Source organism: Engystomops pustulosus, chromosome 1 (assembly GCF_040894005.1).
Source record: "Engystomops pustulosus chromosome 1, aEngPut4.maternal, whole genome shotgun sequence".
NCBI lineage: Eukaryota > Metazoa > Chordata > Amphibia > Anura > Leptodactylidae > Engystomops > Engystomops pustulosus.
In genome coordinates this window covers 55,274,387-55,301,782 of record NC_092411.1, presented here as the reverse complement: position 1 = coordinate 55,301,782, position 27,396 = coordinate 55,274,387, and the positions used below count along the sequence as shown (strand labels likewise).

General features: G+C 41.7%; 1 protein-coding gene across 2 annotated transcripts in view; it reads right to left on the bottom strand.

Annotated features, from left to right (window-relative positions):
• Nucleotides 1-25,459, bottom strand: part of AP3S1 (adaptor related protein complex 3 subunit sigma 1) — a 46,049-nt gene extending 20,590 nt beyond the window's left edge. Inside the window, exons 1-4 of one of the 2 annotated variants that reach the window (XM_072140960.1) lie at nt 25,193-25,459; nt 21,329-21,420; nt 17,001-17,112; nt 3,046-3,117 (exon numbers count right to left, since the gene is read on the bottom strand). In XM_072140960.1, coding sequence (XP_071997061.1) covers nt 3,046-3,117; nt 17,001-17,112; nt 21,329-21,420; nt 25,193-25,261 — 345 coding nt within the window. In that variant the 5' untranslated portion in view covers nt 25,262-25,459. The remainder of the gene's footprint in view (nt 1-3,045; nt 3,118-17,000; nt 17,113-21,328; nt 21,421-25,192) is intronic. The other variant, XM_072140949.1, reaches the window with a different exon arrangement.
• Nucleotides 25,460-27,396: the final 1,937 nt, after the last annotated feature.

Below are 27,396 nucleotides of genomic sequence, written 5' to 3'. Positions count from 1 at the left end.
GTTCATTTACATTCAACTACTGGCTCCACCGACAACTGGTGGAAAGTTATACTATAAACAAGAATTTCACATCTGTGTCACAAGAGGCAGCACGATAGACAGGAAAGTCAAGCGGAAGTGAGGGAAAGATTTGATCTGTGTGATATAGTATTTTGCAGAACTTATATTGCGAAAAACAAAACACAACAATCCATTCTTATAAAATATCTGGATGTTAAAGGAAACCTACCACTACGGATCTATCTAGTAGCCTCTTTGATCCTCCTACCCAGACATCTTCAGCGTGCCACTACTCGTCCGCGAAGCAGGAGTTCTGCGCATGCGCAGTAGCTTCGTCTTTGGAGCAGAGATTACGCAGCCGCTGGCCTGTGTTCTGGGCATGCGCAGAACTCCGGCTTTGCAGACAAGTGTGCACAGCTCCTTGTAGCGGAGTGCTGAACATGTCTGGGTAGGAGGATCAAAAAGGCTACTGGGACGTGGAGTAGCCGCACCGCGTAGCCTCAGCTCTCACTACTCCACGCCCCAGTAGCCTCTTTAGAAAATTTGCATATTACCCCGATTAAAGATTAGAAAATTGATTGGGGTCTTGTGCACAATGTTATATACAAAAAAAAGATCTCTAATACAAATATATCTGTGTGGATAAAAGCTTTTAACCCCTTACCAACATGTGACTTATGTACGTCATATGTCGGCTCAGGTCTATGGAGAGGGCTCACGGCTGAGCCCTCTGTATACACTGAGTGTTTGCCACATGTTGCAAAAAAATGTTAAAAAAATAAATTAAAATGAAGAAATTTAAATCGCCAATCCTCATCCTTAGAATTTTATATAAAGTAAAAAGTAAAATCATAAACATGTTAGGCATCGTTGAGCCCCAAATTGTCCGATCTATCAACATATAATAACGGTTATTACCGGTGTTTGACCCATAACGGAAAATAGCACCCAAAGTTGAAAATGCCACTTTTTCACTATTTAGCAACATATAAAAAACGTAATAAAAAGTTATCAAAAGGCAGTACATTCCTCAAAATGATAGTATTGAAAACATCATCTGATCTCACAAAAACACCATACACAGCTTCGTACACTGAAGTATGAAAAAAAGTTATTAGTGTCAAATGAAGGCTAGGAACAGGAAGTTTTGATTTTTGTAAATCTATGAAAACATTATAAAACCTATATTTTACATTTTGTATCCCTGTGATTGTACTGACCGAAAAATAAAGGAGACATGTAATACAGTGAAAGCCATAAAATCCGAGCCCAAAAGAAAATAGCACAAATGTGTTTTTTCAACAATTTCACTGCATTTGGAATTTTTTCCCTGATTCCCAGTACACGGCATGGAATATTCAATACCATCACTATGAAGTGCAATTTCTTATGCAGGAAACAAGCCCTCACACAGCTCTCATGGAAAAAAAAAAAAAAAGTTATAGGAAGGTGGGAAGTGAAAAAAGGGAAATGCCAAATCAAAAAAGGCCTGGACGTCATGAGGTTAATATATCCTATTGTGATGAAGGAGGAGTTGAGAGCTGCTATAAAGAATATCCCTTTGGAGGAGCGATCTGCACTATTGATTTGAATGTCTAACTTGCAATAACTTTTTTTCCTCTCCAAATATTAACGACCGGGGCCCTTTTTCGATTTTTCACTCCCCACAATCAAAAATCTATAACTTTTTTTATTTTTACACGTAAAGAGCTCTGTGACGGCTTGTTTTCTGCGTAACAATTTACACTTCATAGCGACAGTATTGAATATTCCATGCCGTGTCCTGGGAGAAAAAAATTCCAAATGCAGTGTAAATGGTGAAAAAAAAACCACATTTGCGCCGTTTTTTTGTGGGTTTGGATTTTATGGCATTCACTGTGTGCGCCCAAAATGACTACTTTATTCTTTGGGTTGGTACAATCACGGGGATAACAAATTTGTATAGGTTTTATAATGTTTTCATAAATTGTATGAAATTAATGTATTAAAACCTTATGTACACATTTTTTTTTCTTGATTTTGTCATCTTCTGGCGCTAATGACTATTTTATACTTTGGTGTACGGAGCTGTGATGCTGTGATAGCTAATGTGTTTAAGATTTTCATTAGTGCAAATCGCACATTGTAATGAATGGGTTAAAACAGGACAGCCTCAGGTCATCGGAAGACCCGAGGCTGTTATGGCAACGGATCGCCACACCCTGACGATCTTCTTGAATCAACGGGATAACACCTGCGATCGGTAAGTGTTATCGGTAAGTCTTTGCTGCAATATGAGCAGCACCACACCGCCGTGAACCCTCTCCATGCACCCGCACCTGACGCGCGCCATACTATTAAGACGCACTTCTGGAAGGGGTTAGTACTTGCTGGTACTGATAACAGCATAGTCATCCCAATGGAGAACAAATCATAGGAACAAGGTAGACATTCCATTGTGTAGTTTTATAACAAAGCAAAAGACAGGTCATAAAATAGAAATTCCCCTACACTGTCCAGTCTGGGCCGGAGAAACACTGCTAACCCCTTTATAACAATCTAGCCACCATCGCCTGGATTAGGGCCACACACTGACAATTAAAAAGCCCGGACAAATGTTTTTTGACTGCCATCTCAAAAATATACTGGCAAGGTCTCCCTTAGGAGTCTTCGTACTTCCCGACCTAGTCAAAAGCCTCTCACTCAGCTACACCAGTTCCCTACTCTGTACTGATGCCGGTGCCCCCTGCCCCTTTGGGCCCCATAACAGTTGCTATTACTGCTACGGCTGTAGTCACGCCTCTGCTGTTGGGAATCAGTTGGGAATCAGTTCCTTCTGGAGTAGTTATACTGGATTGGCTTTAATTCTGCATCATGTCATTAGTCTTCCTGAAAAAGTCAAGCTTGATGTTAAGGGTGCTGCTTTGTAAGGTAACCAAGAGGCAATGTTTTCCTTGTCCCCGCCTGGATAATATATTTGCATTTTCCCAAATAATATATTAAGGAATAGCTAAAGTGATACAATAAGCCCCCCATTAGATTTTATAATACTTATAGTATAAATACCTTATCCACATGGAATATTAAATCCAATTCACAGACGTTTTCAAAGCACTTGTCCAGGGTTTCCACAAATACCTGTAAAATATGAATGAATATGAAATTGGGGAGATATTTATGGGTCAATCAGGTTTTTATGTTGTCACCTAATCACAGGTTCCCATAGCCTGTTTAATACTACTTCCCAATGTGCTTTTATAATTTACATTACTGCTTCCACTCACTTCTAAAAGTATATAAAAGTATACCGGGCTCTATTATTATCTTCAAACTGCCCTTAAAACTCCACTTCCTCCTCCCTCTCCCCTCATGCAAACACATGCTGCCCCTGTGCTGCAAGAAAATGGCTAGATATCCAAAATAACAACCTACCAATACATTGTCAGACAAGTTAATCAGCTATAACCTAGGTGTTTATGTACACTAGAGGTGTCAAACTAATTTCCATCAGGGGCCACATCAACCTCGTGGTTGCCCTAAAAGGGCCGTATGACATTTTATTAATGTATACATATTTCTGCTTGAGCTGTTTGGTAGTTACATTTGTACAGTATTACCATTACAATCAGCTATTTGAGGGCAACCGCAAAGCTGAACATTATTTATTGTTTAATAACCTTGATGGCCAATATGTGCAATAGTGCCCCCACGCGGCAGCCACTAGTCGCGGTGCCCCCACGCGGCAGCCACTAGTCGCGGTGCCCCCACGCGGCAGCCACTAGTCGCGGTGCCCCCACGCGGCAGCCACTAGTCGCGGTGCCCCCACGCGGCAGCCACTAGTCGCGGTGCCCCCACCCGGCAGCCACTAGTCGCGGTGCCCCCGATGCCTCCCACTTCCTCCCCCGATGTATGTGCAAAAGTATGAGGGACCCTTCCCCCCCTCCCTCGAAACAGCAGCACTCTGCTGCTGCTTTGGGGACCAGGAAAAGGTGAGTATCCAAAGTCCTGTATTGCTCTCCTGACTAGCGCAGCATAGGGTCAGGGAGATGAGCTGGATAACACAAGGCCAAGGTGGATTTTATTACAAGGAAGTCTTTTATACTATTCGTAAAAAGGGAATAAAACCACTCCAAATAAAAAGAGAATTGCCTCACCCAATCTGATACATTTTTTTGCAATGAAATAAATATGATAACAGAATTACTTAACTCCTAGCCAAGTACAACTGAGTGTGAAACTATTCAGATCATCTATGGGGGAAAACAACTAGAATCCAAACCCACGATAAACATCTAGATAATTTATAAATTATGTAAAAGTATAATAATTTTACCCAATAAACGTATCATGTTTAACCCCTTTTTTCTGGTATCACTTCTATAACAGTTTCTCCTACCTCTCTGCCAAGTGTAGCAATGGCTCTCATGTAGCCGTTCTTTATATCACACTTATTATGTCTCTATTAAATGCTCTGGGTACATAATGGTGTTTTTTTGTGACTGGGCTTTGTTCCCAGATTCAGTCATGAAGACCAGAATGAAAACATCCATTGTTCACATTCTTGCTGGCAATGGAGCACAATACAATTAAAAATTGTATTACAAATTAAATATTTTGTTTATTTTCTGAACTAAAACACATTGATTTACAAGTAAAAAAAAAACTTCCATAAAAATGCTATTTCAATCTCACAGTTATGGTAAATCCTTGTGAGAAGTGTGGACACCTGTATATTGTGCTTCTGGTCACTCAGCTCAGTAGAGGACTAGAACTAGCCCTAGACACTGCAAGTAAAGTGCTAGCAACAGTGAAAGCATTTTTTCCCAGAAATTAATGAGTGGGTTAATTTTGTAAACTTTGCAATATACGGCTTCGCTCTGCCGCTTTTCTGCTCTTCTTTCTCCTGCAGTCCTTTACACAGATAAGGGGGGCGATTTATCAGAAGTGTCTGGGAGCAGAACTTTTCTAGTTGCCAAAGGCAACCAATCAGAGCTGTTCCCAGAGCCCTTTATAAAATGAAAGCTAAGCTCTGATTGGTTGCCATGGGTTACTAGAACAGTTGTGGTCTCAACATTTCTACATTTCTAATAAATCTCCCATGAGAACTTTGTGTGCATATACCCGCATATCTAGAGAATAATAAACTTGAGGATTCAGAAATCTAGCCAAAGACTTAAGTGTTACGTCATTAGACACTTGATCAAGTTATCAGATCTCTTAGAGTAGGAGGCAGTCAAAAAGCACCTGGGCGGTGAGGCATGGAGCCTCACAAGCAACGAACCGTGAGTGTGCCCAATGTAAGTAAACAGTGTTGGACTGGCCCACCAGAGAATCAGAGTATCCTCCGGTGGGCCCCAGACTCCAACCCAATACAGGACCCTTGAGGTCTGGCAGAGGACAACCAAATTTGAAGGCTACTAGGGTTTATGTTTTAGGGTTGGTAAACGGTGGGCCCCCAGGATAATTTTATCTGGGAGGCCCAAGGAACTCCAGTCTGACACTAAGTAAATGAGGCAACAGGGTAGTCGCAGCTCGTCTTCGCTCACGTCCAAAGTTGTGCGCATGAGGCCTTAGTCGGGGACACAGAGGTTAAACCCTCACTGATAATTTAGTAACTGCACAGGTCATATAGCATTAGCTTACGAGATGGAAAGAAGACTACTTAAGGGTTTGGCATATTACTGAGCTTATTTTAACCCGAACAGAACTTTTCTTTAGAAGAGTTATAATAAATAGTTTTGTTGGAAAAGTTTTCTTCCCAGCACTTTTTATGCTTAAGAGTCCAGTGGGTGGTCCTACTGCCTTCTCTGTACAACTGTGCCTATGGGTCTGTCCACGTGATTTGTAAGCATAAAAGATACAGGGGTTTAAAGGGACAACATACAGTTTACATTGAATCTTTCCCCTAAAAATGCTGGTTGTATAATTGCTAACTACATTAAAAGGTGATGTCACTTTAACAAATATATATTTTAGCATGGCTTTTTCAGCATGATAATGACCTGTTATGATGGATACATTTACAATTCTTTTGGTAACAGCCAAGAGAAAAGTAACCAGAAGAAAAGTAACCATCAGCGCGGAGAATTACTAGAATATCAATTCCCCACAAAAATGTAAAACATCTCAGCTTGTTGTAATAGTAAAATGGAATCCAAATAGAATTCAGAACAGATGTAAAAACAGACAGATCCCAACAAACAAGCCATGGGCGGAGAAGAAAGGCTTATCTGCTATGTGAATGAATCATCTGCTGAAGACACTCTGCATTTTAAGCCACTTGCTAAGATTTGAGAAACCGTGGGGTTTGTTTTCTTCAGAAAAATGAAAGATAAGATAGTCGGCATGTAATGTATGACATCTGTGTATTTGCAGAGACAGACGGCCTGTGGTTTTTTTCTTTTAAAGCTCTTTTAATTAGAAATGTGTGATCTCCATGTCCCGTGAACATAACTGCATTACAAGTGTGTGTTAAGACTGGATATCCACGTGTGTTGTTACTCCTAAGGAAAGAATAAGGTGCCATACAGTTACATCTAGATGGTATTATGGGGTCCATATGTTGCCATTAAAGTTTGAAGCCATTAAAGGTGTATAGGTGACATGTCTTCTGTAGCTCTGTATGTACCGGTAATATATTTTATACAATCTCATATGCAGGGTAATGATTAATAAGAATCTTTAAGTGTCACTAAAACTTTTCAAAAATTAGTAAAGTAGGTGATCATAGTAAACTTTTGTAATATATTTCATTTTTCTGTTCTTCTTCCTGTAGTTAGCAGTGCATCCGAAAGCCATCTGAGGTTTGTCCTTTGCAGATAGATAAGAAGGCTAATATTGAATTCTTTCCATACCTAGAGAATATTTTGTCCTTGATGATTCAGCTCTGTAAGGAGGTTACACCTTCCAGGGACTCTCTGTAAAGAGTCATTAGACACTTTGGTCCACATCTATCAAAAGCAGTGCAAACTATAGTTTGCCTGTGCAGTGTGCAGGGTGCACCAGATGCATTGTGGCGCACATCCTTCAAGAATCTTGTGCTCCCTGCACTGCTCCGACAGGGTGCACAAAATTTCTTTTGGTGCACCTTTAACAAGGGGCGTGAGGCACAATCCTGTCGTACTCTGCATAATAAATGTGTTGCACGGTCCAATTACCGTATTTTTCGGACTATAAGGTGCACAAAAAAACGTTTGATTTTCTCAGAAATCAAAGGTGCGTCTTATAGTCCAGTGCGCCTTGTATATGAACCGTACTTACAGACAACAGCTGCCTTAAACTGTGCACAGGTCTGCCACCTGCTGGTCATTCATCCTTATAATCAGATGCGCCTTATAGTCGAGTGCGCCTTATATATGAACCTAGACGTTTTAGCAGGCATTTATTGATGGTGCGCTTTATACTCCGGTGCGCCTTATAGTCCGAAAAATACTGTATGCAGCGGAATGCCGATTTCAATGCAGAATTTTGTTTTGGGTCGGGGATAATGCAGAGTGCGCCACAAATGAGCCGCTTCTTAAATACATGTGCAAGCAGTTTGCACTAGAAAGAACGTCCAAAGTCCGACAGAAAATTGGCGCAGAGGCTTTGGTAAATGTGGGCCTTTATCTCTCAACTGTCAGTGGCTGCAGGACAGAAAGCCGATTTACACAAACTGTTTAAATACAGAAAAAAAATGCAGTGGAAAAAAAGAAAGGAAAAGGAACATATTTCTTTAATAAAGTACAGTATTATCAGTTACATAAAATTTTGTAGAAAGTGGATTACACTTTAAAGGAAGGACTGCATAAAAGATGTGGTATGCTTATTTGGACTATGCATGTCTAGAGGTATTCCTCCATAGAAGCATCTGACCCTACAAGGCAGTGCAATGAGCCTATACAGCGACTGGCAGCACGGTGGCTTAGTGGTTAGAAATACCGCCTTGCAGCGCTGGGGACCTGGGTTCATGTCCCGGGGTGAACATCTGCAAAGAGTTTGTATGTTCGCTCTGAGTTTGTGTGGGTTTCCTCCGGGTCCTCCGGTTTCCTCCCACACTCACAAAACATACTGGTAGGTTGATAAGATTGTGAGCCCCATGGGGACAGGGACTGATTTGGCAAGTTCTGTGCAGCACTGCTTAATCTTTGTGCGCTATATAAATAAAGGAATTATAATTATGTACCAAAGTAAATCTGTAAATATTGACAAAAACAAAAAAAGAGAAAAATTTCAGCTCACCAACAATGGAAGCGTTGCCGTATCTAGCCAGTCGCACGGAGTAAAGGAGTCGGGCCGCTCCAAGTAAAACTAAGAAGAAGATGGACACTCCAGCGTGGACAAAAATAGAATAATATCAAAAAATATTTGGGGAGAACATATTAAAACCATTTAATGGCTTTCTCTCCTCCATGTGCACATGGCCTTTTAATCGTGTGATTAAACGTTAGGTTTTAATATGTTCTCCCCAAATATTTTTTGATATTATTCTATTTTTGTCCACGCTGGAGTGTCCATCATCTTCTTCTAAATCTGTAAATCTTTGCATCAAGGATCTTTCTTTTGAGTGCAGCGTTTTCTATTTCATGTATTTTTATTTTTACTGACCCCAACCTAGGGAGTATGTAATCACCAATTTCTACAGGCTCGGTGCCATTGTGCATGAGTCCCTGGACAAGGGGCATCCAGATGTGCTGTACAATTTTTTATTCTTCTCCTTACAAGTGGTGAAAATGTCCAATGCTCTGAAGCACTGAAGACTGAAGTTTCCTATTAACAAAGATTCAAGCTACAACATTTACCTGCCAGAGTTATGGAGGTTTCTGACACATATCCAAGAGGTAGACTGAAAATTGTAGTTCAGAACTTCACCAGTTACACAGAAAATGTAAAGCACTTCATCATATTGTGACAGTCTCCATTAATGGAATGTGTTGTTTTAAAGATGAAAAGCACTTAGGAAATTCTGTGTTCATTTTTGAAGCTGCACATTTGTGATGGCCAAGACTATATTTTGGGAGGAGTTTAGACATCGATGGTAGATGTGTCCTAGTAAGAAGTTCCTCAGGACTTCTTTTATTATGACTCTCAATCCATCTATCTATATCATTATAAAAGTTAAGCTAATTACCCTGGGGACACTCAGGCTACGTCACCCTGCTCTATGCAATGTTAGGGGAGGTAGGCAGGACCAATAGCGCAAAGGGGGGAGTAAATAAATTTAAATATATGGCTCCCCCGAGGTGCCCAGGTGACGTAACTTTTATAACTCTATAAAGTAAACTGATGGTAGATGTCCTTTAATGTCAGTGTTAAGAACCTTCAGTTCTTAATGGAAGATCTTAGCACAAAGCCAAACCCGGAACTATCCCATTCACATACTCTGCAGAGAAGTTACTCAATTATCAAAATGCTCTACACCATTGCCCCCTTTGCTCATAGAAACCAATCGCTGTATGTGAAATAAATTGGTTGTTATGATCGTTTTACAGGAGGTGCCTAAAAAAACGATGACCCCTTGTGAGGAATTTACAGCAAACTGCAGACCACATTTGAATCCTGCTTCACATTTACAAAGGTTTTAGTTTTAATGGGGTTTTCGGCACAACAGACACTCAACGGGAACCTGTCTGTAGAAAATTACCTAATAAACCACTACCACTATGTTAGGAGGTTACCATCTCCCAGATGATGTTTCTTTCATGGCCCAGCGTAGTGGCATCATCTAGAAAATCAACTTTCAAGTGAGATGTAAATTAGTTGTATAAAGTGACTGAGGCAGAGAGGTAAGTGCTAATGTCAAGCTCTCTTACCTCAAAACGACCCCTCCTCTATGATGGATATCATGCACAAGACTTTGGAAAATCCGGTTACTAACATCTCTGGACACAGGGCAGTCAATCACAGTGAAGGGTATTTTCTAAGGAGGGGAGAGCTTCACTTCAGTTTTAAATCCTCTGACATGATACTTTAAATTTACATCTTATAATCAAAATAGACTTTTTTGGATGATGCCACAACTCTGGGTCATGAAAACATGATCTGGAAGATGTTTAGATGTTTACAGGTTTATTATATCATTTTCTGCTAACAGGTTCCTTTACACCCCTATAGATTGCTGCTAGGAGTGTCCCATGTTAATGTGGCAGTTCCTCTTCATTCACTTCCATGTCACTTCCAGGTCCATTATCCATCAGGACAATGACAATGGATTTCTCTACATGCAGACCACATGAACGTCATTCCATACAGTGATGTAATATTTCAGCACTTTTTACTGGTAGGTGCCCAGGTGACCTCCACTAATCCAGTGTATGAAGTTAAAACGTTTAGCACAGCAACAGCTTCACTTTTAGTGTTTCCTAACCTAGTGTGTCCTAACCTAGTATAAAAAAGTAGTATAGCAATCTTGGCTTATGGAAGTCTAGGATATTGGTGATAACATGCCAGAGAGAAAGTCATTATTGAACAAATTGCTACACATGCTAACCTGGAGCTGTACCCTAGAGGGCCTTTGTCACACTGAACTTTGGCTTAATTAAAGTCGTTTTCCCATGAAAAATTTCAAATTTCAATTCCCAAGTGATAGTAACACAATAAAGATCATGTTTAACCCTTTACTTCACAATTTTACTCAGTTTTATTGCAGTTTTAGCTCCTATCACTATCTAGGCTGCTCAGTGCAAAATCCTAGGGTGTGGACGTGGACTCTCTCAGCAGACATTTTATGGTCCACCTAGTTCTGTGTGCTGACAATGTGGTTAGATCAGGGTACAGGTTTATGTACACTTTTATTTACCTTCTGAACATTCACTCGTATCCGACACATAGAAAGAGAGATGTGACAGATCAGACATGATGAGATCCATGAGATGCCTACTAGACACAATGCAACACTCTGCATCAGTCCACTGTACTGCAAGCCTCACTCACCCCCTCCCCCACCCCTTCATGCCTCCTTCAATAGCAGAGAGCTGACAAAAAGGGGGAAATAACCACAAGTGCTGGGGGATCGCCAGGCATTTGCAAACATTTCAGGGCTTTATGCCAATTTTCTGATGTTTAAGCCCTGATAAATAACCCCCATGTGTAAAAGTAGGGGTATGTTTCAGGCATATAACTTCACGGACAATATGCACCTGGGCAGAGATCGCGATAACGCCTCTACAAGCATCTATGACGCATGCAGAGGCTGAGTTACTCTTCAAAAAAACCACGCTTGGTGATGTAATTGTGTAAGCGCTGTGTAATTGTGTCTGGCTCCCGGCAGTAGTGATGTGCAGCTGCCGCCTGTTAGTGTGTAAGGGACAGAGCTGCCAGCGGAGCTCAGACACAGAGTAGACACAGAGCGTGCACTGCACACTGACCACTACACTGCAGAGATGTATCTGCTCCTCCCCCACAGAAGAGGAGCTCAGGCCACGCCCCCCTCAGCACAGAGCTGTCACTGTCTTCTCCCAGCTGCTCTGTGTCCAGTGTCACTAGCATATAGGGAGCAGCCGGAGAATTAGATTACACGAAAGAAGGGCGGGGCAAGCACAGGCAGGAGGACAGGACATGTGACCACTACTGGGGTCTCTGCTCCTCCTCCCCTCCTGACCCGTCTCTCTAGTTCTAATAGATACAGCTGCACATGTGCACTAGCAGAAGGAGAGTGGAGGAGCGTTTGATTCCAAAGGTGTTTGTTGTCATCTGGTGTGGTGGTCCTGTGCCTGCTCTGGTGTTCTCACAGGTTTGTGTGGCTGACCTATTCCCAGGGAGTTCAATTAATTAACAGTGGTAATTAACAGGAGCCTGATATAAGATTCATACGTATTCAATACAGACGGTCCCCTACTTAAGGACACCCGACTTACAGACAACCCATAGTTACAGACAGACCCCTCTGACCTCTGGTGAAGTCTCTGGATGCTCTACTATAGTCCCAGATTGCAATAATCAGCTGTAAGGTGTCTGTAATGAAGCTTTACTGATAATCCTTGGTCCCATTAAAGCAAAAAATGTTTTAACTCCAATTGTAACTGGGGCCAAAATTTTTTTTTCTGGATCTACAATTATAAAATATACAGTTTCGACTTACATACAAATTCAACTTAAGAACAAACCTCCAGACCCTATCTTGTACGTAACCCGGGGACTGCCTGTAATGAACAAAATGGTTATGATTGAGGTTCTAAGCATGGGTGGACTGCATGGGACACAGGAGGTGACAGTGCTTGTACAATGGCGACAAGAGCTTACAATCTATGAGAAGGAGGAGGAGAACATAGGAGGTGACAGTGCTTGTACAATTGTTACAGGAGCTAACAATTTATAAGGAGGAGGGGGACACAGGAGGTGACAGTGCTTGCACAATGGTCACAAGAGCTTACAATCTATGAGGAGGAGACACAGGATGTGACAGTGCTTGCACAATGGTCACAAGAGCTTACAATCTATGAGGAGGAGACACAGGATGTGACAGTGCTTGTACAATGGTCACAAGAGCTTACAATCTATGAGAAGTAGGAGGGGACACAGGAGGTGATGGTGCTTGTACAATGATCCAGGCATTTCAAGTAAGGTATAAAATAAATATCTCAAAGACCCTAAGGCTGTGTTCACATTGTATTGAAACTCATTCTATTGAACAAAATCCTCCCCGAACCAAAACACTTGTGCTCAGTAAGTAGTAACTTTATTGCGGCCAAACATATCTTGCTAGTTAGTGAACGCAAGTGTTCAGAAGGCTTATGTTTTTCGGAAGGACTATCGCTAGATACACTTTAGTAAAAAATAAACAGTGTAAAAAAAAAAAAAAAGGGTTATACCCTCAACACCCCAAAAATAAATGAAATAAATTTAGAGGTGGCAGCCCCAGCCTGCTCAGCGTGGGGAGGTAGGGGGTTTGGGACTGGCTATTAACAATGTATGCGACTAGGAGTTATATTTTTGTATTACTGAAAATTCCATACTCTTCCTCGGGTAAAAATACTCCTCAAAAATGGTGAAAGGAGTATTATTACCCTTCTGGAAAAATGTTAGTGCAACCTCTGCACCTGGGTATAATTGCATTTTTTTACTCATCCCAAAACAGCCCAAACTAGGACATGCTCTCATTCTCCATGAATCGGACACATAAAAAAAACTGTGTGTGAAATCCAACCCTGGATACGTGTCGGAATATTGTTATAATCAGTGAACTAAAAGTACATCATAGGTCAATTATTCTCTATAAGACGAATGTGAAAAAAAGGGATTTCTTTCAACGACTCCATACTAATGATCTGTGTTGTAACACCCGCGATACCACCTTCTCATTCCTTGCTTTACATTTACCATTAGTAAATGTGCTAGTAAACCTATAACACAAGGATGTGACGCATGCTTTCAGAATCAGTACATCCCTAAATAAACACATCAAAGGTGTGATTCCCAAAAAAAAAAAAAAGAAAGAAAAGTACCGGTCTTCTAGAATTCACATTGCGTCTAAAATAAGCAAGAAAACGTGATGCAGGATGTAATTACCAGGGTTTCTGGCTCCATCTACTGTTCATAACGTAGAATTCAACAGGACATATAAGAATACATCCCTAAAAAGAGTCTACAACAGTGTTCCCCAACCTTCTTCTATCGAGGGGCCAGCTGCACCCAAAATTTTTTTTTACCAGGGACCAGGCCGGGTAAACTTCTTACCATGGTCCCTGGAAAATAAAATTGTGTGCCCCACAAATAGTCCATTATCTAACCCCAACCCATACAATGTCCCATTTCCTGCAGCCACTGGTCTAAAATGCCCCTTTTCCTGCAGCTGCCTTTTTTTCTTTAGCCTCCTTTTACAGTCTTGATAAGAAGAAGGCTACAGAAAAGGGGAAGTTATAAAACCTTTTCTATAGCAACCCTCACACACCTATAATGTCCCCTATAAAGTGTAAAGCAATGTACCTAATTTTACCACAAAAAAAAAAAATGGAAAAAATTTACCAGTATATATCTAGTATAGGCCTAGAGTGAGAAATTAAGCTGCTGCTCTTTAATAACATGTCCCGGCAGCGGCCTCCCCTCACTGATAACATGTCCCGGCAGCGGCCTCCCCTCACTGATAACATGTCCCGGCAGCGGCCTCCCCTCACTGATAACATGTCCCGGCAGCGGCCTCCCCTCACTGATAACATGTCCCGGCAGCGGCCTCCCCTCACTGATAACATGTCCCGGCAGCGGCCTCCCCTGCAAAGAAACAAAATTGGTTTTGCAAATTGATTGGCCGGGAGTTACTTTATGTCCCACAATCATCCTGTAGTAATGCATGTGAAATCCATGTGGTCAGGAATCTCAATAGTGCATATGTCACCACTTCTGGAAGAGTGCGGTGGTGGTCTTATTCATGGGAAGTTATCTTCACACAGGTACGCTTTTTTAAATAACATCCATTTGAAAACAATGTTTGTTCAGGCAGATGAATTAAGGGGCATCTACCACCAGGATGAAGGACTGAATGCAAACGAGCCTGAGGGGCTCCAGGAATCATAGGTGTTAATAGAGCATGGAGCCCCTTGGGCTCATTTGCACACAGTCTTTCATCCCGGTGGTAGATGTCCTTTAAATTTAAAGGGGTATACCCATCTGGGCATTCCCATTTTATTAAATTAATTTGCCATATGTAAGCATTTCTTCAATTGGATGTTGTCCCTAAACGAGATGGCTTTCCTCGGATACGACCACCTCACATTTTGGCAGCAGTTGCCAGACATGCGCTATTGAGCCCTACCTTGCCACTTGGATTCAGCGTTCATAACCACAGGACGGCTGTAAGATCTGCAATAACTCCCAGACATTTTATATACAAACACCATTTGTGTCTTTTGGCAATCCCTCCAGCAGAGGTGGCCGTATCCAAGGACAGTCTTGTTTCTAAGGGACCATATGACTACCTGTGTGACGATAATTTCTCATAAATGTAATTTTTTAATGTAATCTAATTTAAGAAATGTTTATATATGGCAGTTTAATGAAACTGATTGTGAATGCCCAGACGAGAATACCCCTTTAATGTGAATATCCAGATGAGAAAAACCCTTTAAAAGACATAGTTGGAAATATGAACTGCAGATAGAGATCCAGTTCCCACCCATTACTCCATTCTGGAGCTCCCAGAACTACAAAGATGAGATGAGATTTTTTTTTACCTATAATATGGCACCAAAAGCATGTTTCTAGGTACGATAGAAGTGAATATAGGGATGTAGGTGTAAAACCGTCCAGGTGAGGAAAGGTGAGATACTATTTTGTCGCTTTATTGATACTGCTATAGAAGAGAGCTGACTACATTAGCCTTGAGGTACATTTGCATATTTGGTTAACACTTTAGTATCCATGCTAGCACAGGTACATCATTACATACAACATTGTGTTGAGTGTCAGATGAGGTAAGTTAATCATCCATCACCAATGTAATGCTGCAGGAAGGGCCCGCCATACAGTGCGCTATCAGTGAGAATATTTAAATAACTAGGTCAGACCTACATGAATATTTCATGTCCGTCTTCTATTATTCCATGAATATTTCAGCCTTGCCGTCTCAAGTAAATTGATATGACAACCTGGGATCAATACCCGGCTTCTGAATGCCATTTATACAACATAATTACCTTCAACAGTAATAGACAGAATATCCAGAGTGCGGCTTCTACTGACTGTATTAACGCCACCATGTAATCCAGCTTCCCAATATAACCCAATAGTGATGGAAAAACTCCAGGAAAAGGCGCAGTACTATGTGCAGGGGAGGACATGTTACATGCGGACCATGGTCTCTTCATTATGAGGGTTCTGAGAAGTCCCTTTCATTTGCAACATTTATGCTATAAAACTTTTTGGTCTTAAAGTGGTATTCTGAGATGGGCCCACAAGGTGAGGAGATATATACCCACTTACTCATAGATTCGGGCACTGTGTGGCCGCAAGCACACTGACGATTGCCTGCATGACTACGGCTGGACAGGCGTACATCAACCGCGATGGAGAGCAGGAGGGGTGACCCCTCCTCAACATTGCAATGCATTACGTAAGGCCCGTAACACGGGGAAAGATATCTTTTCCCCATGTATGGAGCGGTAAGGTGCCGCATGTGTGTGGCACTGTATCACTCTGTGCGGTCATTGCCGGTCTATGGGGGATGTATGTACGGAGGCTGTAACAGGCTGTCTCACCCTCCTCCCTCTTCCTAATGTAATCTCACAGTGAGAGGGGTGACATGCCTCCGCACCGTGTAAAAAACTCTGAAGCCAAAGCACGGAGAGGTTCTGGTAATGCATTTACCATGAGGTATAACTCACTTTTTTCGGTCCTGAATGCACTCCTCTACTATCACAGAATTCACATATGAAGCTCATAAGATACCAGACACTGGATGACACAGAAATGTTTCTTAATTTTTTTTTTACCATCAAAATCAAGCTTGGATAAACTAGGGAAACATAATCATAAATCCAGGCACTGTGGCTGAGGTTATATTTGTTATCCATGGCCTCCTTCCTTATAAAATCAACTTTTAAAATTATGCTACTGAGCCCAAAGGGCTCCAAGAGGCGTTTCCAAAGCTCCTCCTTGCTGCAGCTTTAGAATAATGTCAAGCTGCGAGGGGTGATGGGAAAATGGTTGTCATTGCACATGGATATATGGACATCTCCTATGCGATTTCCTTATACCAACAGGATCAAAGATTGTAAACCAAGCACACTGACATACTGGTGTATACACCCAGTGGCAGGATCTTCTCTCTTTAATGCCCTTCCTATGCCCTTGTTTTTAAGAAAAAAAAAAAGACTTTAAAAATGATGCAAATGAGTCTGAGGGGCTCCAGGCTACATTAACAGCTATGGAGCCTAGAGCCCCTCTGGCTCATTTGCATCATTTTACAGGCATTTTACAGCAAAACCCAGGTCATTCGGAGCTAAAAGAAGAGTAGATCCTGCCAGAGGGAGAACACACCGGTATGTAAGTGTGCTTGGCTTACAATCCTTGATCATGGTGTTAGATGAAATTTAAATGAAAACCTCACTTACCTGAATAAGATCTAAAATTCCAAGTTCACTTTCTGAAGAATCCACACAAAAGACGAAGTACAATGTTGCATAGTGTCGGTATATGAGCTTGTTGTCAGATCCTCCTATTAACCTAAAAATACATTTCACATAAGTCAAATCAGGAATATAAAAATACTATTATTTCTATATAATCAGAGATAACCATTACTTTAGTAAGCCTTTTCCAAGTTACCATATATACAGGCAGTCCCTGTTCTTAAGTTGAATTTGTATGCAAGTCGAAACTGTATATTTTAGAATTGTAGATCCAGACAAAAAATTTTCTTGCCCCACTGACAATTGGAGTTTCAACATTTTTTTAATAACATCCAATTGAAGAAATGTTTACATATGGGAAATTCAATTACATGTAAATGCACAGATGGGAATACCCCTTTAAGTAGGGGACCGCCTGTATTCAAGCACAAGCTACTTTTTTTCAGCACATGTTTTGTGTTTAAAGGGGTTTTCTTGCAAGATTCTTAAATATAATCAGAATAACAAAATAATAACATTGAATTAGGGAATGTGTTAACAAAAATACAGCATTTCACAACCGGTCTCTACCAGTCCTCGTGTATTCACTTGCCCTGGGAGCGGACTGTAAATCGGACGATTATGGTCAGGTATGACAGATTGTTATAATGAATAGCTTCTCCTCTCTGCCTCCAGAACCTCCCGCCTGCATTACAAGACGAGCTCAGACACATGCACTTCCCGACGGCCTTACACTACAAGCTACAGATAAAATAAGGTCTTTATCCAGGGGTGGGGGAGGCACTCTGTGTGTTTTAGGTCAGATGCAGTAGAGCTGACAATGTTTGCTGAAGTATGTCATTGTGTGTTATATGCATTTCGTGGATCTCATCTCTGATCTGTCTCACCTCTCATTCTCTATGTGTCAGATACTAGTAGAAAGTTCAGATAAATAATAATTTAAAATTCCTTTATTTATATAGTGCACACAGATTACCCAGCGCTGCACACAGTTTGCCAAATTGGTCCCTGTCCCCATGGGGCTCACAATCTAATCAATTATAGGGGCTAACCCCTATAAAAAGCCCCACTTGGCTTAAACTTTTGTATATAAAAAAAATGAACTTAGTACTTACCTTCAGCACCCCCCACTGCTCCTTTTCTATTAGCGGGGGGAGGCTGCTGGGCATTCCTGTTAGCGGGGGGAGGCTGCTGGGAATTGCATTAGCGAGGGGAGGCTGCTGGGAATTGCATTAGCGAGGGGAGGCTGCTGGGAATTGCATTAGCGAGGGGAGGCTGCTGGGAATTGCATTAGCGAGGGGAGGCTGCTGGGAATTGCATTAGCGAGGGGAGGCTGCTGGGAATTGCATTAGCGAGGGGAGGCTGCTGGGAATTGCATTAGCGAGGGAAGGCTGCTGGGAATTGCATTAGCGAGGGAAGGCTGCTGGGAATTGCATTAGCGAGGGAAGGCTGCTGGAAATTGCATTAGCGAGGGAAGGCTGCGTCCAATCCATTTCTCACCGCAGGCATTTACTCAAGTCAATACATTTTGTTTTCCCAGTTTGAGGTCAAATAACTTGCCTCGGTTATACTTGATATACAGTATATATTTAAAAAATTGCTATAAAAGCATGTATATCAGAGTATGTCTGGTTTATAAAGAGCATCCATGTATCCCCAACTTCGCAAAGTTTGCAGAACACGTCTCATTAGTTTCCTTCCACAACAACTTTACAATATTTCCACAAATATGGAGGCATCAACAAGATATAATCTGCAAACAAGTCCTTGTTCTGCAATTCAATCAGAGTGTCCGTGATGTGAAAATATATCATACTGATGTTTAGATACAGTCATCCTTGAAAAAGGTGACAATATTAAAAAAAAATAAAAAATGCAGAGATCTAAAGTGCTTGTCTGGCACAAGTTCCTGGCTGCTACACAATGTGAAAGTGATATTAAGTAAAATAAAGATGGATTATTGTTTACTTAATGTGGTCCATTAGGGTCCGTCTATGATGAAAATATAAAATCTAAAACAGATGTCATATGGAGTGTAAGTATTAAGATCCCTGTTTCTTTCAACTAATAAGGCCCCATCTCACAGTAGATCAATAGATCATGTACATCAATAGAAGTCAAAAATAAGAAATGAGTATGTCGCCATTCTTGACTAATTCTCCCAAGTGTCCTAAGAGAAACCCCCCCCCCGTCCATATGTCCTATTATCTGTTCTACAATAATGGCCCCCCACTTTGTGGTCCGGCTATACAGACTTAAGAACACCCGACTTACAGATGACGGACCTCTGGATGTTGGAAAGTTACTGTACTTTAGCCTTAGGCTACAATAAACAACTATAACAGTCATCAAAGGTGTCTGTAATGAAGCTTTAGTGTTAGTCCTGGTTCTTATGACAATCCAACATTTTTAAAATCCAATTGTCACAGAGACCCAAAAAAATTTGGCTGGGGTTACACTTAAACAAACCTACCTTGTACGTAACCTGGGGACTGCCTGTAATAGGGATGTTTGCCTGTGTCTGCTGTATGGCTGGATATGGCATTCCCTGCATATTAAGCTTTTTCTTAAAGGTGCCAGCAGTGAAACCACATTATGAAGGAGGCCATCTAACTTCTAGGTAGGGTTGCACTGATACCAGAATTTTGGATGTGACACCAATACCCGGAGAAGTATCACGATACTTGATACCAATACATGGGGCCATATACTACAGGGGGCTGGCAGGCTATATACTACAGGGCTGTGACCCAAGCATTCCCCACCCCCGGCTTATACTAGAGTCAATAGGTTTTTCCAGTTTTTGTGCTAAAATTACGGCTTATTTTTATTATTTTATTAATCCAACTTAATTATATGGTAAAAAAAGGACAACGTAGTGATATATAGAGAGATCTCCGAGAAGATCCATCTCTACGGCAGGTAGAGAGTGGAGGTTGTGAGTTAAAATGGTTCAATACCAGGATAGACAGGGATTTGGAGTATAAAAGTATCGCACAAGTATCAAGGTTTAAATGCAGGAGCTGTGTCCAGTGAAATAGACAAAGCTGCAATAACCTTAACCACTGTTACTAAACGGAGGCCAGTGTAAACAATAAAAAAGCCACAGTCCTTGGCCGAGCGTTGCCACCCCATTACCAGACCATGCCCACACCTTGCACTGTGGTAGAAATGTTATGTCCTGTCACTATAAGGCTGGTGGTACACAAAAGTGGTCAGTGTGTGAAAAACGAACTGTGTTGCACTGACTGACTGTTCAGTCATGTGCTGCCAGCCTTATAGTGACAGGGCATTCCATATCTGGGAATAACGCAAGAGGAGAGATGTATAAAAAGACACAATGAGGGAGATGTCACAGAGCCTGGAACTCCTTCTTTCTTCTAAAATCAACTTTGAACAATATGCGAATAAGCCTGAGGGGCTCTAGTGGGCCATTAGCCAACACTGGTTGTTACAATGAGCAGAACATGTCTCCCCTCCCCTGCTTTCTCCTTCTGCCTGTGTAATTTAGCAGCAGCTGGAAGTACAGGGGTGAGGGGATAACCGCTCTGTTTATTGTAGCAACCAGAGAAAATTCATCACTGGTAACACCCATCAGAGTCCCTCAGGTCCATTACCATTATTTCAAAAGTTTATTTTAGAAGGAATGAAGCCATGGATAACAAATATGTTTGTAGCTATGAGTTAGTGTCCCTGGTTTATCATGATGGATTTTGATGGTGAATTTTCTTTAAAGGGAAACTGTCACCAGGGACCTAATTTTCAATAAAGACAGGTAACATTACAGCTGCATTGCAAATATGCCTTGCACCCTGACAGAATCCTCTATGTAGTCACAGCGGTTGGGCTTTGGTTTGGATGTATTTCAAAAAACAACATGAGACTTGTCTGTGCTGCAGACTGCTCGGCTCTCAGCCCCCCACCTTTGTACTCCTGTACAGCTCCTCCCTCCTGCTTCTTCACAGAGCTCACAGCCTGGTGAGCTGACATCAGTAGGGTAGGGAGGAGCTGCACAGGACCAAAGGTCGGGGACAAGAGCTGAGCAGACTGCAGCACAGACAAGTCCCGTTTTGTTTTTTTGAAATGCATCCAAATGAAAGCCCAACCACTGGGACTACACAGTTGATTCTGTCAGGGTGCAATGTACGTTATAAAATACAGATATATTGTAAATGCTTAGAAAAAGCAGAAAGGCAGATTTGCACTACAGCTGTAATGGGTTTCTGTAACCTGTCTTTAGTGAAAATGAGGTCCCTGATGATAGGTTCCCTTTAAGCTTTTACCAATGCCACAAGTTTTTATATACTTACAATCCTCCTTCTAAGAAGTTGCAGACGTTCTCATCTCTTTTAGACACTAAATGGAATGTTTCTCGGATAATCTGCTGCTGTATATCTTCACTCTAAAAAGAAAAATGAATAGAAATTAACATTGCATGATAAAAACTAGGTCAGAGGCAGAAAACAGAGCAGCGTTACCAATGGTGACCCGTCACACGTTCTCTTCAGAAGAGGAGAAGCTTCCTGTTAGCAGCCAAAACCCCACAGAGGCGCAGATCTGAGATCTACAAAATGTGCAGTGATGTATAAGACGTCCTAGAAATGACTTATTCTATGTGCACTCTGATACAATTACCATAGATGACTAATAGTAGTCTTCAACTCACAGCATAACAACTGCTGGTACCTGTCCCTGGTGACTAGGTCCCACCAGCCCCATGTGCATTCACCAGAGCAGCGACTATATACCGCTTGTAGAACAGTAAAGCAAAACGACAACAAAAACACATTTATATTTCGCAAAGTAACAAACCAGTAATTAAAGCAGCAACTAATTGCACCCTGCTTTGTCACAGCTTTCAATTGTATAGGTGACCAGAGGAGACCATAAAGTAGAAGTAAGGAGGGGAAATTTGGATCATCATTGAAGCTTCCCTCCAGAGTCCTCTTAGCAGGTAGAATAGCAGCAGCACCAATGATACCCCAGCTCTATCCACACCTCCTGCAGTTACAGGCAGGAGTCACTTTAAAATAGCACTGAACAACGCACATCCCACGCAGCCTGGGACTGTAGTAGGAGGTCCTGCATGACGAACCCTGTGCTGGGGTAATCTGGGTGCCCACAGAGAGGGCACCTGTGCCATAGGTTAGCCACCACTGCCTAATAGGAATTTCCACACGATTGAATTTTACGCTGCAAATCTACGCTAGAAAAAAAAATTTGGCATTTTAGTCCACAATGAAATCCTTTGAATACAACCAAAATTCTGCAGATATTATTCAGGGCAATTGTGTGTAGCTTCATTCCTGAAGTCTATTCTTTCTTCTTTATACAGGTCATAAGTCTATATAAAATGAATGTATATTCAGTTTTCTAATAGACAACTAAAGATGCACCAGAGCTGAGCTTTATAGTTTTACCTAGAACAGTGGTGGCGAACCTATGGCACGGGTGCCAGAGGTGGCACTCAGAGCCCTCTTTGTGGGCACCCAGGCCATCACCAGAGATGACTCCAAATATCTTCCTGCAGTCCCAGACAGCCCAAGACTTGCTGTGCACAGAGCTATTTTAAAGAAACAGTGCTACCTGGGACTACTGGAGGAGTGGGAAGGTGTGGACAGATCTGGATTATCATTGTAGCTCCAGCCCTGACAATTTTTCCTGTTTATGGGATCCCGGAGGGAAGCTACAATGATCATCCAAATTTCATCCAAATTACTAATTACATTCCTGTGTTGCCACTCATCGATAAATAAGTGGGCCTTTGTTGTAATTTGGGATCTCTGTCTCTAAAAGGTTCGCCATCACTGACCTAGAAGATCCCATAAAATGCCTTTAATGAAGGGAGTATGATAATAATGTCTGGTCTATGATTCCAGGGCATACAAGGCAACCTTTCATCTTTGTACAATGAATAGACGTGCAAATGAGGGACAAGCTCGCTGCTCTTCACTGATCAATAGACTACAGAGTCATCATCTAGCGAGAAGCATTCCTGGCCTCCTCATTATGTAACGCAGCCTTTGTTACCATCCGTCACTAAATCACATTACACGGGGTCATGTGAGAGACAGCAGGCAGGCGTAAGCCATTTTGGAATGTATTTGTGTATTTATCCAGATACATATTGGATTAAGAGTTAGAGAAAATGTTTTCCAGTTACATCCCCTGCCGGGTAACTGTAGATAAAATCACTCCACAGTATGGATAAATCTACTACTTAACAGACCACACTTCCCCTTTCCCAGAGTAAATAATATGCACTCTACAGCATGTGAAGAAAGAAGTATTACACAATAGGGCACATTTACTTACCTGTCCGCGGAGTTCACCGAAAGTGCATTGTCCAACGATAATGCCGCTATTCACCAAGATCGTGCACCCAATATCCTGCATGTGTAGCTTCCCCGCTCAGGTCCCCCGGAGTTCACCTTCTTCTTCATGGTGCATGTAAGTGCACTGGCTTCCGACACAATTTGAAAGTTAAATCCCACACCCAGTGCGAATCAGTCGGATCTCCGACGGCATGACCCCCAATTTGTGTTGCATGGAAGCCAGTGAAGCAGCGACTGAAACTAATTGCGTGCGACACAATCCCAGAGCATACACCTGTTAAATACCTGTCAAAGCCGTGCAATAATTGAAAATGTTGCAAAGTGCGACAAGAGTGAGCAGCGCAACACTAAGCAAATAAGCCCCAATGTGATTACTAACATAATAGAAAATCCCTCCATTAACCCAATGCTTCCAGCTGCATATACAGAAATATAGGGAAATGGGGCATTTATGACAAAATACACATCCCATAGAAATGAATGGAGAGGAATAGCGTTTGCGCAGAAGAATGAGGTATAAGGGACCCTTGTTCTTGTGATTGGTTGTGGTCTCCATGGTTGGACAATGTACAACTTATCTCTTATCATAAGGAGCAGGAGGTGGTGTATGTGCCCTACTGCTTCATTTGTTCTGTATGAGACTGGTGGAGAAAGTCACAGACTTCGAGTAGACACAATGATAGAAGGTAAGTTCTCTGGTGCTTTTATAAGTGTGAATTAAATTCTATAAAATTTTGTAGCCAAATATGCCAATAAAACAAATAGAAACTTACAGGCAGTCTATGTGTCAAATATATCATAATACCAGAGTCACTGTGACAAAACGGATTTTAAAGGGAACCTGTCAGCACAAACGTCATTTTAATAATGGCAGGTTGCAGTACAGTTGCTCATTATAAAAAACGCTTTTCTCAAATATATTGTAGTTTTAGAATATTATACATTATTACATTACCTGCCTCCCTGCCAGTAGCTTCACACAAGTCCTGGTGAATGGAGGGGGGGGGGGGGTGCTTTAAAATTCAGGAAGCAATGTTGCATCAATTCTTTCTCCCACCTGATTCTGTCTTTGGTTTTCACAGCCCTGAGTATGAGGTAACTGCCAGAGCAGGTCCTATTCCAGCAGCAGCTCAGACAGCCATTGCTACTGTCTGCTCAAACAATGATGCTAAATTGGACGCAAACAAAAGACTACATGTCCGATGTTTGTTTGCTTTTTGCAGGCCACAATCATTAGCAGGCTGCCTACCACCAACACACAAAATTCACAAGTCAGATTAACTATACTAAGCAGCCGAAGACAAGGTTTTGTTCTCTGGTATCAGTCAATGCTCCTTGGAACAAAGACATTTTGGAATAAAGTTTTGTACATAGTATTTTCCTGGTAGTCACAAAGTTATTTAAGTTTATTTGCACTAAAACATTGATATTCAGGTGAAATGATAAATATAAAATCATGTGCTTAGACCACGGCTGAGAAAACATGGGTCTTGTGACATGTACATTCTATGGAACCGCCATTAAAAGATCTGATCTGATGCTTCCTTAGGGAGCTGTTCACACTTGAGTGCTGGCTTCTATGTATGCACTGGTTGCCACAGAACCCTTCATATGACAGCAGTACTAGCACCAGAGCTGCCACATGTAGAAACCATAGCCCATCACACAGATAAAGGGCTGACATCTGCCCTGCTGGGACTTGTAATTCCACCACTATGATGTCAGTGGATAGTGACAGCTGTCACCGGTAGCAGAACATGATGTGGACGTTGCTGCCGGTCATCCCCAGACCTCTCACCCGCCTCCTGCAGGTGTCAGGCTCGGTGTGACGTCACTTACGTAGTGCTGGTAGAACTTGCACAGCCGGGGCTTGCCGTGGTTATTGAAGATGAGAATGGCTTTAATCATGATGGCGCTGGAGGCTGATCTGCCAGCAGAAAGGACCGGGATGTCGCCCCAGGACGGATCTTCAATCTGCTGATCGCCGCCCGGGTCTCCAGCGCTGCACGTTACAATTTACGGATCGGTTCAGCACATCTACATCAGCCACTTCCCGGGACACGTCACTCGAATCATGTGACGACGAGGCGAGCCAATCAGAGAGCTACTGGCAAGAGCTTGGGATAAGCAGAATGGCCAAGACAGCTTCGTGACGTCATTAATGAAGCGACGGATGTGTAAGAGGTTCAGCCTCGGCGATAAGAATGAATGAATGAATGACAGGATGAATGGAAGCTTCTTCTGCGTAGGGTAGTCCCTCGTTGTTGGGCGTCTAAGACAATTTAATCGAGCTCTTTAAATGTTTATGTCAACTTTTAGTTCATGTTCACACTTTGTGCATTCTGTGCAATTTTACCAGTGAATTGCCCACCCGAATTCACAGGAGCATACTAATACTGTAGTTGTGTTTGTATGTTCTCTCCAAAAAAAATCTCCAAAGCCATATGAAAATGAGCATAAAAGAGTCATATTTTGCCTGAAATGAGTCAAGTTTAGAGACTGCAAGGGGTGTCACTTAAGACACCAATTATCTTTGGTTCTCTAGTACCTAGAAACTTGCTTTATGGGGTTAAAAATCTGATTCTCATCTTTCAGGTGGCTTCAGGTTTGTGATGTACAAAACCAGAGATACAGTATCTCATATAACCACAAGAACGATGCAGTCTGAAAGATATGCCACCAAAAGCAATCTTGATACTATGGAACCAATGATAGGGGCGTCTGAAGTGAAACTCCCCATCCAGCCTCTAAACTTGACTAATCCACAGCAGATATGACTCTTCTCTGCTCATTTTCACATGATTTTATTGGAGATATTTTTTATGTAAATTGGTAACATTTCACATTAAAAAGAGGAAATTCTAGAAAGGACATTTCATTACATGAGGTATAAGTAGTTTTAAAGGGAACCTACCACCACAAATCTACCTATAAAGGTAGATCGGGTGGTAGGTGGATCAATAGGACGTGAGGATAGCCCTTTTAAGGGCTAATCCTCACATCCCCACACTTTTTTGTTAACTTTTATTAGACATTTATGCAAATTTACTTATGCGGCTTAAAAGTGCTATCCTCGCGTCCCATTGATCCACCTACCACCCAATCTACCTTTATAGGTAGATTTGTGGTGGTAGGTTCCCTTTAAAAGGGGAAAATCTGGTGAAAGGTTTCCTTTTTTTATATAGTGAATTATGATAATTGCCGTTGGTTACATTCATGTGGATGTAAGGCCGCATTCACACGGCCGTATGTGCCCCCTAGAAGGCAATGGCCGCATACAGTACATTCATGTAAATTCGGCCTAATATGTAGAGAAAAAAAAACACTGGCTTCAAACCAATTAGGACATGAAAAGGAATTCCAACGTTCACCTAACGATTCTGTTCTTGAGGTGCAATCTCCCATATATGCTATATACTATGCTAGCAGCATGAAGGAAGTAGTTTAGGAGTGCAGAGCTGTGACCAGATTGTAACCCCATTAAACTACTAGACCCTTCATGTAGGGTTTGAAATGTCCTTATTATGTGAAATCTCACCCATTTACCTATAAAAGTCACCTCTTAATTCCTATGCAAATGAGCAGAAAAAAGTATAGAGGTTGCAGGGTGTAACTTCAGATGCCCAAAGATTTGGAATTTTAGTACCTATGCATGTTAAGAATCTCATCTTCCAAATCACTTCAGGCTTATAGTTCTCTAAGCTAAAGAATCAGAGATACAGGCAGTTAACTAGGTGATAAATAGATTTTTTTGCATTTCTAATTATGAGGGAAGTTATCAATAGCTGGCACACGGTGTTACCTGCCCTGCTGAATATAGTAAGAGGCTTTGGGTAAACACCAAAATGTGATTTCTCCACTGCAGTCTAATACACCTGTCATACATCGAGTGTCAGGAAGGCCCTTCCCCCGGCTGATACATTACATAAATAAATGGCGGATTGCGTCATTTTACATCTATCAAACTCAAACATTTATAAACATAATTCTTAAAGAAGTGTCCACGGTTTCTCATCACATTAACTAACTGTCCTTGGGAGATA